General features: G+C 42.1%; 1 protein-coding gene and 1 long non-coding RNA gene across 8 annotated transcripts in view; one reads left to right on the top strand and one right to left on the bottom strand.

The window, feature by feature from the left end:
• MAPK1 (mitogen-activated protein kinase 1) overlaps positions 1-11,680 on the bottom strand; it is a 135,622-nt gene that overhangs the window by 61,357 nt on the left and 62,585 nt on the right. For 6 of the 7 annotated variants that reach the window (XR_013399538.1, XR_013399536.1, XR_013399537.1 and 3 more), the window contains exon 4: positions 5,659-5,775. The exons of the other annotated variant lie outside the window; for it this stretch is intronic. Coding sequence is in view for 2 of the 6 variants with exons in the window: in XM_015149801.3 (XP_015005287.1) it covers positions 5,659-5,775 (117 nt within the window). In the remaining 4 variants the exon portion in view is untranslated. The remainder of the gene's footprint in view (positions 1-5,658; positions 5,776-11,680) is intronic. 7 annotated transcript variants of the gene reach the window in all.
• Positions 6,290-11,397, top strand: LOC144331947 (uncharacterized). Its single transcript, XR_013399567.1, has 2 exons — positions 6,290-7,733; positions 10,591-11,397. It is a non-coding gene; the product is annotated as an uncharacterized LOC144331947 (long non-coding RNA).

The following is an 11,680-nucleotide window of genomic DNA, read 5'->3' as shown; positions in this document are numbered from 1 at the left end:
AGCCCATCCTGACTAACACGGTGAAACCTCGTCTCTACTAAAAATACAAAAAAAATTAGCCAGGTGTGGTGGCGGGCGCCTGTCCCAGCTACTCGGGAGGCTGAGGCAAGAGAATGGCATGAACCCAGGAGGCGGAGATTGCAGTGAGCTGAGATCGCACCACTATACTCCAGCCTGGGCGACAGAGCGAGATTCCATCTCAAAAAAAAAAAAAAAAAAAAAAAAAAATTTTTTTTTTTTGGACAGACAGTTTCACTATGTTGCCAGGGCTGGTTTCAAACTCCTGGTGATCCTCCTGCATTGGCCTCCCAAAGCGTTGGGATTATAGGGAAAAGCCATCATGTCTGGCCTCACTAAAATGTTTTTATTGTGGAAAATAAACTTATTCTTATGAAAAACGTATAACTTAACATGTAGTGGGTTTACTATTTAAAAATTAATGAATACATTTTCAAGTTTCATATTATAGGCCGGGCGTGGTGGCTCACGCCTGTAATCCCAGGACTTTGGGAAGCTGAGGCGGTTAGATCACCTGAGGTCAGGAGTTTGAGACCAGCCTGGCCAACATGGTGAAACCCCGTCTTCACTAAAAAATACAAAAATTAGCCAGGCATGGTGGCAGGTGCCTTAATCCCAGCTACGCAGAAGGCAGGAGAATCGTTTGAACCCAGGAGGCGGAGGTTGTAGTGAGCCAAGATTGAGCCATTGCACTTAAGCCTGGGGGACGAGAACAAGACTTCTCTCAAAAAAAAAAAAAAAAAAAGTTTCATATTTAAAATAACAATAGATATAACCTATATACATAAAAAAATGTGTGTAGGTCCTTGTTTTTTTTTTTTTTTTTAAGACAGAGTCTCACTGTGCAGTGCTGGAGTACTGTGGCACGATCTTGGCTCATTGCAACCTCCACCTCCCGGGTTCAAGCAATTCTCCTGCCTCAGCCTCCAAGTAGCTGGGATTACAGGCATGTGCCACCATGCCCAGTGCATTTTTTGTATTTTTAGTAGAGACAGGGCTTCTCCATGTTGGCCAGGCTGGTCTCAAACTCCTGGGCTCAACTGATCCATCTGCCTCAGCCTCCCAAAGTGCTGGGATTACAGGTGTGAGCCACCACACCCAGCTGATTCTTGATAATTTTTAACATATGTAAAGGGATCTTGGCCGGGGGCAGTGGCTCATGCCCGTAATCCCAGCAATATGGGAGGCTGAGGTGGGTGGATCAGTTGAGCCCAGGAGTTTGAGACCAGTCTGGCCAACTTGGCAAAACCCTGTCCCTACAAAAACATACAAAAATTAGCCGGGCATGGCGGTACACGCTTGTAGTCCCAGCAAAACGGGAGGCGGGGCCAGAGGAACGCTTGGGCCCAGGACGGGGAGGCTGCCATCCTGGGTGACAGAGAGAAACACTGTCTCAAAAAACCAAACCAAAACAAACAAAAAACAAAAGCCAGGCACGGTGGCTCACGCCTGTAATCCCAGCACTTTAGGCTGAAGTGGGTGGATCATCTGAGGTCAGGAGTTCAAGGCCAGCCTGGCCAATGTGGTGAAACCCAGTCTCTATTAAAAATACAAAAATCAGGCAGGCATGGTGGTGGGCACCTGTAATCCCAGCTACTTGGGAGGCTGAGGCATGAGAATCACTTGAACCTGGGAGGCGGCAGTTGCAGTGAGCCGAGCACTCCAGCCTGGGTGACAGAGTGAGACCCATTCTCAAAAAAACAGAAAGAACGAACGAAAGAAAGAATGAACGAACGAACGAACGAACGAAAGAAAGAAATGTAAAGGGATCCTGAGACCAGAAGGTTTGAGAATGGCTACCTTATACTTTTCTTACAACTTTTATTTTTTTAGACAGTCTCACTCTGTTGCCCAGGCTGGAGTATAGAGGCATGACCTTGCCTCACTGCAACCTCTGCCTCCTGGGTTCAAACAATTCTCATGCCTCAGCCTCCTGAGTAGCTGGGATTACAGGTGTCCGCCATCATGCCTAGCTAATTTTTTGTGTTTTTAGCAGAGATGGAGTTTCACCAAGTTGGCCAGGCTGGTATCGAACTCCTGGCGAGTAATCCACCCATCTCGGCCTCCCGAAGTGCTGGGATTACAAGTGTGAGCCACCGTGCTTGGCAACTTTTCTTTTTAAAAATTTTTTTATTTCCTAAACAAGCTAAAACAGAGCAAGTTTTCTGAAAGCTGAAATTCTACAAAACGTTACAAATATGTACACAGAATGCTCTAGCTTCTCAAAAGTGGGACAATATGAGTTAAAAAAAAAAAGAAAATTAAAATGGACAACACATAAAAAAAAATTCTAGGCCAGGTGTGGTGGCTCACGCCTGTAATCCCAGCACTTTGGGAGAGGCCAAGGTGGGTGGATCATGAGGTCAGGAGATGGAGACCATCTTGGCTAACACGGTGAAACCCCACCTCTACTAAAAACACAAAAAATTAGCCGGGCGTGGTGGCAGGCGCCTGTAGTCCCAGCTACTCAGGAGGCTGAGGCAGGAAAATGGCGTGAACCCAGGAGGCGGAGCTTGCAGTGAGCCGAGATCGAGCCACTGCACTCCAGCCTGGGCGCAGAGCGAGACTCCATCTCAAAAAAAAAAAAAAAAAAAAAAAAAAAAAAAAAAATCCTGGGTCTGTAATAGTGTTTTAAAAACAAAGATAGGATACACAGGAAGAGAAAGGTAAATGGGAAAAATCTTCATAGAAGAATGCTAGCTAATACAAGTAAAAGGAAGAATAAATTTAGAAAATTACCATTTTATAACCCCCAATATGATAACTGACAGAAGTAAGTGCTGAATCACTGGGGGAAGCCTGCTGGGAAACAGATTCACATACACCATTCTCCAGGAATCTGTAGTGGTCATGTCAGAAACGTGCAAGCTACATCTCATCAGGAAGAACTCATCGGAAGAATCCACAATGTGAACCACTTTGTGAAACAACTGATCTGTACATTGCAAAGTACTGAATATCTTGAAGAAGAGAGGAAGGGCAAGACTGTTCTAGACTAAGAATAATGCATGAAACAATTAAATCATGTGTTGAAAACAGAGTTACTTAGACTTTTTTAGGGGGATGGGATGTCATGGAATTAATGCTGATCATTTTATGAAAGGCTAAGGGTACTCTAGCTGTGGGAAGAACACTTTCTTTGTAAGAAGCATTAGTATGCCCCAAAGGGTCTAGGAGTGAAGTGGTATATGTTGCTGAAGTGTCACATGGTCTGACAAAAGAGAAGAGACAGAAAAAGAGAGAGGGAGAGAAAGGAAAGAGTAAGAGAGGGAAGGAGGGATAAGAAATATGACAAGATGTTAACAGCTGGAGAATCAAGGACAGGGGCATATGGGTGTTCACTCTACTCTCAATTTTTCTATGGGTTTGATAATTCTCTACATTAATAAAAATGAACAAAATGAAGACAACTGTTAGAAGTAACATTCTCAGGCTACAGGTATTGCAAATAAGAAAAAAATGAACACTCAATTTTCACTTTGGTGACCCTGCAAGTAGAAGGAAAAGCTGGTCATCTTGAAGAACACCCTCTCTGGCTACTTCTGCCTGGAGGGTAATCAAGAAGTGAAGACAGTGGGGGCATCTAAGTCAGAACGGAGACTGCAAGACCAAGAAGCCACACCAGGACAAACGCACACCAACAGCTCCCTTTACAACTGGCACTGAACACTGGCATGCCAATGCTCCTTGTTTAGAATGGCTGTCACGTGGCCAGTCAGAGAAAGAACCTGTTATGTGGGATTATTTGTGATACAGAATTAGAGAGTCAACATGGCATTTTCTCCTCTGAAACATCTGTTACACCAAATCCTTCTTTATAATGGAATTTATGTTAATGAGATTTTACTTTTATAACTAAACTGAACAAATGTAGGACATCAAGAAAAACTAAATGCTTTAAACAAATTCCATTTCCTTATGAAAAAAATCTAATAGCTTATCTGTACTCACAAAGGATGGAGGAAGAGAAAGAAGCCTATGAGCTAATTAGACCTGTTGTTTCATTTCCACTAAGCCTCTCAGGACTATTTCTGGTTCCTGGGCCCTAGATACAAGATCCAATGTCTATTTTTGTTGCTTTTCTTCAAGTATCTTTACATGATAGCAGATGGAACTGTGTTTAAGAATCTTATAAACCTGAGACACTAGTTATAGGTAGTATGTCAGGCCTACTTAACTACTCAATTTTCACACCTTATTCATATATTATTTGCAAATGACAGTAAAAATACTGAATCTCAATCTCCATAGCAGCCCTCAATTTTTGCCTCCTGGCTCATAAACCCAACAAAAAATGTCACACTTCACTTTTTTGGGCTTTTGTAAACTTATTTATGACCAAGACACAGACCTTGCCAGTACAGTGTGGATGAGACCTGGTGCACTCTCTATAGCCACTCACAGATGCAGAGGAAAGCACTTCATTTGGAAGCAGGAAATCATGGAAATCATATAATTTCAAAAGAATCTACAGCAGTTCCTACTATGTCCACATTTATGTTTTCTTCAAGTACAACAAATTACAATATAATTCTGCCAAAGAGACATTCTTCATTATCAGAAAAATTTGACCTTTATAGAACAGCCCTGGCCCATGTTTACAGAAATACACATTACTGAATAACCTCTACAACAAACCCAGCGCACACCTAACAGTGACAGCGATAAGCAGGACTTCAGGACAGCTGTCCAAGGAGTGAAACACAGACCACTTATGGTAATAGTGACTGGAGAGGCACACCCTCTCCTACTCTACAACCGTCAGCACTATACCAGCTGAGGTAGAGGCTGAGCCCTAGGGCCCAGAAGTTCAACGCCAAACAAAATTTAGACAGCACCTTGGGGCCAGGTGTGGTGGCTCATCCCTGTAACCCCAGCACTTTGGTGCGGGGGCTGAGGTGGGCAGAGCCCTTGAGCTCAGGAATTCAAGACCAGCCTGGGCAACATAGGAAGACCCCCTACTTTTACAAAAAAAATTAAAAAATCAGCCAGGTGTGGCCAGGTGCAGTGGCTCACGCCTGTAATCCCAGCACTTTGGGAGGCTGAGGCAGGCGGATCATGAGGTCAGGAGATAGAGACCATCCTGGCTAACACGGTGAAACCCTATCTCTACTAAAAATACAAAAAATTAGCCGGGCGTGGTGGCGGGCGCCTGTAGTCCCAGCTACTAGGGAGGCTGAGGCAGGAGAATGGCATGAACCCAGGAGGCGGAGCTTGCAGTGAGCCGAGATTGCACTATTGCACTCCAGCCTGGGCAACAGAGGGAGACTCCATCTCAAAAAAAAAAAAAAAAAAAAAAAAAAAAAAAAAAAATCAGCCAGGCGTAGTGGTGCACTCTGTAGTTCCAGCTACTCTGGAGATTGAGGTGAGGAGGGTCACTTGAGCCTGGGAGGTTGAGACTGAGCCGTGATGGTCCCACTGCACTCCAGCCTGGGTGACAGAGTAAGACCCTGTCTCAAAAAATAAATAAATAAATTAATTAAATTAAATTTAAAAAAAAGACAGCACCTTGGCTCTGACCAGGTAGGCCAACTCTCAACAAGTAGAAACAGAGAGAGAGGGAGACTTATGGCTTACTGCAATGCATTCAGAAAGTTCTCCTATTTACTGGATTTCTTTTTATGCAAACTTAGTCCTTACCTTGGAATTCAACATAATTTCTGGAGCCCTGTACCAACGTGTAGCCACATATTCTGTCAGGAACCCTGTGTGATCATGGTCTGGATCTGCAACACGGGCCAGGCCAAAGTCACAGATCTAAGAGAGAAAAAAACAGGATAACTTCTTAGAAATTCTAACCTTTCACATCAAAACATCACAAAAATAAAAAAGGCAATAGCAATCATAATGATACTAACTAGTTGTTCCCATTACTATGTTGCAGATACTTTCTGGGCATTCTAGAAATTCATTAATTAATTTTCCCAACAACCTGAAAAGCAATCAACATGTTAGAGACCAGGACGCAGGCTGAAGAAGTCTTTATAGGACACACTTTGAGAAGCATCCCTACCTTTCATTATCTGCTTAGCACAAAGCAATATCAATTAGGTGAATTGACAAAAACTGTTCTGGGTAAAGTCACCAAAAACAGCCAGTACCCTTTTCTCAGCCTGTCCTGCTGGAGCTCTGACGACTGCTGTGAAGATCTGCACTGACCTTCTATTTCTCAGACTCTACTTTCTGTGAGTCTTCTACTTAGTCTATAAATATAAGTATTTCCATCTTCCCACTTCCTTCTCCTTCCAGGTAGTCAAACCTACTCCCAAAGTTTTTTTTTTTTTAAAGTTTCATATACTGAAGAATATTTTATTTTTAAAAAATTCATAGTTTCTCATTTTCTCCGGTCTCAACCATCTACTGGCCTTTCATCATCTGGTCCTCCAATACCATGGTGTGGCTTATTTTCTATTTTTGGTAGAGATGGTGTTTCACCATGTTGGCCAGGCTGGTCTCGAACTCCTCCTCTCAGGTGCTTCAACCACCTCAGCCTCCCAAAGTGTTGGGATTACAGGTGTGAGCCACCAGGCCTGGCCATGATTTTTTTTTAAGGTCTGTCAACACTATAATATCAAAGACTAACCAAATTTACATGACACTAACCAATACAATGCCAACGCTACAAAATAAAAAAAGGAGTAGTACTCAGTATAATTCCATACAAAGGAAAATAAAGATATGGTTCAAGAAAACATATCTTTTGGGCTGTGTAAATTCAGATTTTCAAAAACAAAGGGAGCTCAAAAGACGTGTTTCATTTGTATCTATCAGAGTCTTCCACAGGCACAGCCAGAATTTTCACGTGTTGTGATCCCAGCATCTTGTGACTCCTACTGGGATTTCTGTGGGATCAGTCTAGTAAACAAGGGTACAGACTACTATAGGTCACATTCCCTGGTAGTTACACTAGAAATGTGCTAGCAGAGCCTCCAAATAGGGTCTGTAACCCTGGTGAGTTCCCGTGGTCCTGAAAAATAAAGTCTACAAGAGAGGATCCTGGAAGGGTCCTGAGATGTCAATGTCTGCTGGGTCTTAAGCTTCAGATAATAAGTGCAAAGCATGTTTACAGAAACCAAAAAGCAAGCTTATTTCTGTCGGCCTTGACTGATACCAGAGCCAAAAGTTAAAGGTCTAAGACACTGAAAATAGCTGGTATCAGTAAGGGTTCAAGAGTAAAAAACACTTTGTAACACAGAAGCCATTGGATAAAGGGACGAAATCCTCTTGAAAATTCAAAAGGACCTAAATAACAAGAGGTCAGTGAGGCTGCAAGTTACAAACTTACTAGGCCAAGGGTCCTGTGGGAATGGGCATCACGGTCACAAGGCACTGAGGATGTGATAAATGTGTAGTGATCCCAGAGCTCCAGGAAACACAAGTCCTCTTCTCATGTGGTGTTCTATGTACATTGTCGTATGTACATATCATGTAGTATGACAGGTAGTTCATGTCATATGTACACTGAACTACCACTGCCTCTTGCTCTGCTTGGACATGCTCACTGTACCAAATCAGTGACATACCATATCCATCTTTGAATGAGATTCTCTCTTCTTGAATTTATATCCATGAGAATGATGTACACACAGTGCTGCATACTTTTTTTTTTTTCTGAGACGGAGTCTCACCCTGTCGTCCAGGCTGGAGTGCAGTGGTGCCATCTCAGCTCACTCCAACCTCTGCCTCCCAGCGATTCTCGTGCCTCAGTCTCCCAAGTAGCTGGGATTACAGGCGTGTGCCACCACACCCAGCTAATTTGTTTGTATTTTCAGTAGAGACAGGGTTTCACCAAGTTGGCCAGATTGGACTTGAACTGCTGACCTCAGGCCATTCGCCTGCCTCAGCCACCCAAAGTGCTGGGATTACAGGCATGAGCCACGGCACCTGACCACTGTACACTTTTAAAATATTAGTGAAGGTTGGGTTGGGCGTGGTGGCAAACGCCCATACAATCCCAGCACTTTGGGAGGTCAAAGCAGGCGGATCACGAGATCAGAAGTTCGAGACCAGCCTGGCCAATATGGTGAAACCCCGTCTCTACCGAAAATATAAAAATTAGCCAGGCATGGTGGCGGGCACCTGTAATCCCAGCTACTTAGGAGGCTTCGGCAGAATTGCTTGAACCCAGGAGGTGAAGGTTGCAGTGAGCTGAGATCATGCCACCGCACTCCAGCCTGGGCAACAGAGCAAGACTCTGTCTCGAAAAAGTATATAAAATTCAAATTAAAATAAATAAAATAAAATAGTTAGTGAATTGTACCACTTTAAATATTCAAAATATAATGTTATGCTTCTGATTCCTTGTGTTAACTTGGGTATTCAAGACGATGCCTGAATTATGCCATGGCCAACAACTCATGCGTGTGTGAGTGTGAGTAGGTGAACAGAATGGCCTTAAAGACAAGTCCATAAACTGGGAAGAGACAACAGAGAAAGTAGTCTGGTTCTGTTTGTTTTATTCTTAAGGATGAACACTTTCAAGCAAAAATAAGAGCCAATTCTTCCCAGAAATGTTATATGCTTAAAATATTGATTGAGAATGTCTCTCCAAAAACAAAAGCAATCTGCCATAACAGGGCTATGATGATAACCAAAAGAAAAAAAAAACACGAGGAGACATAAAAATATTCACTGCAAATTTTCAAGAAAATCATTAAGTGTCAAAGAAGCAGTACAGCCATCCTAAACATAGCTTTATTTGTTTTGTGCCCACCTGACTCTTAGTTGCACTGATCCAGGGAAAGAAGCTGGTTTCATCCCATGTGGAAAGGACATAAACCTGTATCAGAAGGATCCCAAGGGGTGACAGAGTCCAATCCACACAATATCAGATGAAGGAAGCCGTCCTCTACAACACCTTACTGGACATTGGCCACCGTGACAAAACCCACTGCTTTTTACACACAGTTCTAGACGGTTCCCCATGATCTACTTGCAACCAACCTTTCCAGCTTAGTGTCAATGACTCCCTATTACTCATCCAATGCTGCAGCCACAGGGAGGAAGACTCAGTGTTTTCGGTAGTAGTCCCTCCCTTATTTTATTTCTGTACCCTCTGCCTACAATACCCTATGTCCAATACAGCCGCTGGCCTCCCACAGGAAAAGCTACCCATCCTCGAGGGCCAGCACAGACACCACCTTCTTCCTGCTGCCTCCTAGCCCCAGCCAGAGCTAAACCACTTCTCTCCTTTGCATCTGTACACCATTTTTTTTTTCCAATCTCAGTTACAGAACATCTCATTATAATCACCTACTGTCTACCAGATTTCTGATCTATCAGTTTTCAGATTTCAAGGGCAGACCCTCATCTCTCTTGTCTGGCATATCTCACAGGGTTTCTCATAGGAGCGTCTGTCAAACTGAAATCCAACAAATGATTATTGCTAGACATCTATACATACTTAAGTAGCTTTATTAAGCTATAATTCACACATCATAGAATTTGCTCATTTAAAGTGTATAACTCAATGGTTTTAGTATAATGGTGGACTTACACAACCATTACCACCATCCAATTTGAAAATATTTTTATAACCTCAAAAAGAGATTCCAGTGAGTTAGTATTCCTTCCTTCATTATTCTCCCAACTCCTCCAGCCCTAGGCAATCAGTAATCCACGAATCTAATTTCTGTCTCTATGGATTTGCCTATTCTAGACATTTCATGTAAACAGAATCATACAATATGTGTCTTTTGCGACTGCCTTCCTTCACAGACATAACGTTTGCAAGATTCATCTATGTTGTAGTGCTATGTTATCAGTGCTTCACTCCTTTCTCTTCTACTGTGTGGATCTACCACATTTTATTTATTCATCAAAAGTTCAACATTTAGATTGTTTCTACTTATTGGCTATAGTGAACAATACCGCTATGAAAATTCGTGTTCAAGTTTTTGTGTAGATGCATGTTTTCATTTTCACTAAGGAGTGGAATCCTCACCAACACTTATTATCTGACTTTTTAAATTACAGCCATCCTAGTTAGGATAAAGTTATTTCAATGTAATTTTGATTTGCATTTTTCTATTGACTAATGATGTCAAGCGTCTACCATTCCATGTGCTTATTGGCCATTTGTATATCTTCTTTAGAGAAATGTCTATTCAGATCCTTTGTCCATTTTTTAAACTAGGCTATTTACCTTTTCATTTACTGAGTTATATTATGAGTTCTTCATATATTCTAGTTGTAAGTCTCTTACCAGATGTATGATTTGCAAATACCTTCCCTCATTCTGTGGCTTGCCTTTTCACTTTTTTGATGGTTTGCTTTGTAGCACAAGTTTCTAATCTTGATGGAATTCACTTTTTTTCTTTTGTTGCCTGTGCTTTTGGTGTCATGTCTAAGAGGCTTTGCCTAACATAAGATTGCAAAGATTTACTTCCATGTTTTCTAAGAGTATTAAAGTTTTAGCTTTTAAATTGAGTTCTTCAATCCATTTTGAATTTTTTTTCCCTTTTGAGACAGGGTCTCACCCTGTCACCCCAGATGGAGTGCAGTGGCACAATCTCTGCTCACTGCAACTTCCACCTCCCAGGCTCAAGCAGTCCTCCCACTCAGCCTCCTGAGTAGCTGGGACCACAGGCACATGCCCCATGCCGATTAATTTTTTTGTATTTTTGGTATAGATGGGGTTTTGCCATGTTGTCCAGGCTGGACTTGCTCCGGAGCTCAGGCAATCCACCTGCCTTGGCCTCCCAAAGTGCTGGGATTACAGGCGCAAACCACTGCACCCAGCCATTTTGAATTAATTTTTTCATCTTTTTGTATGTGGCTATTCAGTTGTCCCAGACTCATTTGCTGAAAAGACTACTGTCTCCCCAATGAAGGGTCCTGGCATCCTTGTCAAAATTCAGTTGACCAGAGATATACGGGCTTATTTACTGACTCTCGCTTCTATTCCACTGACCTATATGTCTATTCTCATGCCAGTAGCACACTGTCTTGATTACTGTGTTTTGCAGCAAGTTTTGAAATCAGGAAGTGTATCAGTCCTCCATATGAATTTCCATATGAAGTTTAGGATCAGCCTGTCAATTTCTATAGAAAAAAAACAGCTGGGGCTTTGATAGGGATTGCACTAAATCTGCAGATCAATTTGGAGAATACTGCCATCTTAACAGTATTAAGTCTTATGATCCACGGACATGGGATATCTTCCCATTTATTTAGGTCTTCTTGAATTCCTGTGCATTTTTTTAGACTGAATCGACATCGCTCTATCACATCTAAGATATCCATAAATTTCCCTCCTTGTTTACCTGCGACTCCCATTAAAATAGAAATACGTAAATGCTGCACATTTTCAGGAGAACTCTGAGGACTGTAAAGAATTTGAGGTTTTCTTATTTAGTTGGAATGCCATATTAGGTATTAAAGTCAGTGAGGTTAAGTTTCACGCTGCTATCTTTTGAATAAAATGTATTGAAGAAAAATGTTACCAACGAAACAGATGATTTTAAAACTAATACATAATGTACATGATCCTGTTTACCTACATAAAGTATAAAAGTACACATGTATGTAAGAGCATAGAAAATACTTTGGGAGAAAATACACCAATTTGTTTTTTGTTTGTTTTTTGAGGACGGAGTTTTGCTCTGTCACTCAGGCTGGTGTGCAGTGGTGTGATCTCGGCTCCCTGCAACCTCCGCCTCCC

The sequence above is a fragment of the Macaca mulatta genome, chromosome 10 (genome assembly GCF_049350105.2).
Source record: "Macaca mulatta isolate MMU2019108-1 chromosome 10, T2T-MMU8v2.0, whole genome shotgun sequence".
NCBI lineage: Eukaryota > Metazoa > Chordata > Mammalia > Primates > Cercopithecidae > Macaca > Macaca mulatta.
Note: the sequence above shows the minus strand (reverse complement) of the source record. Positions and strands in the feature narration are given on the sequence as shown.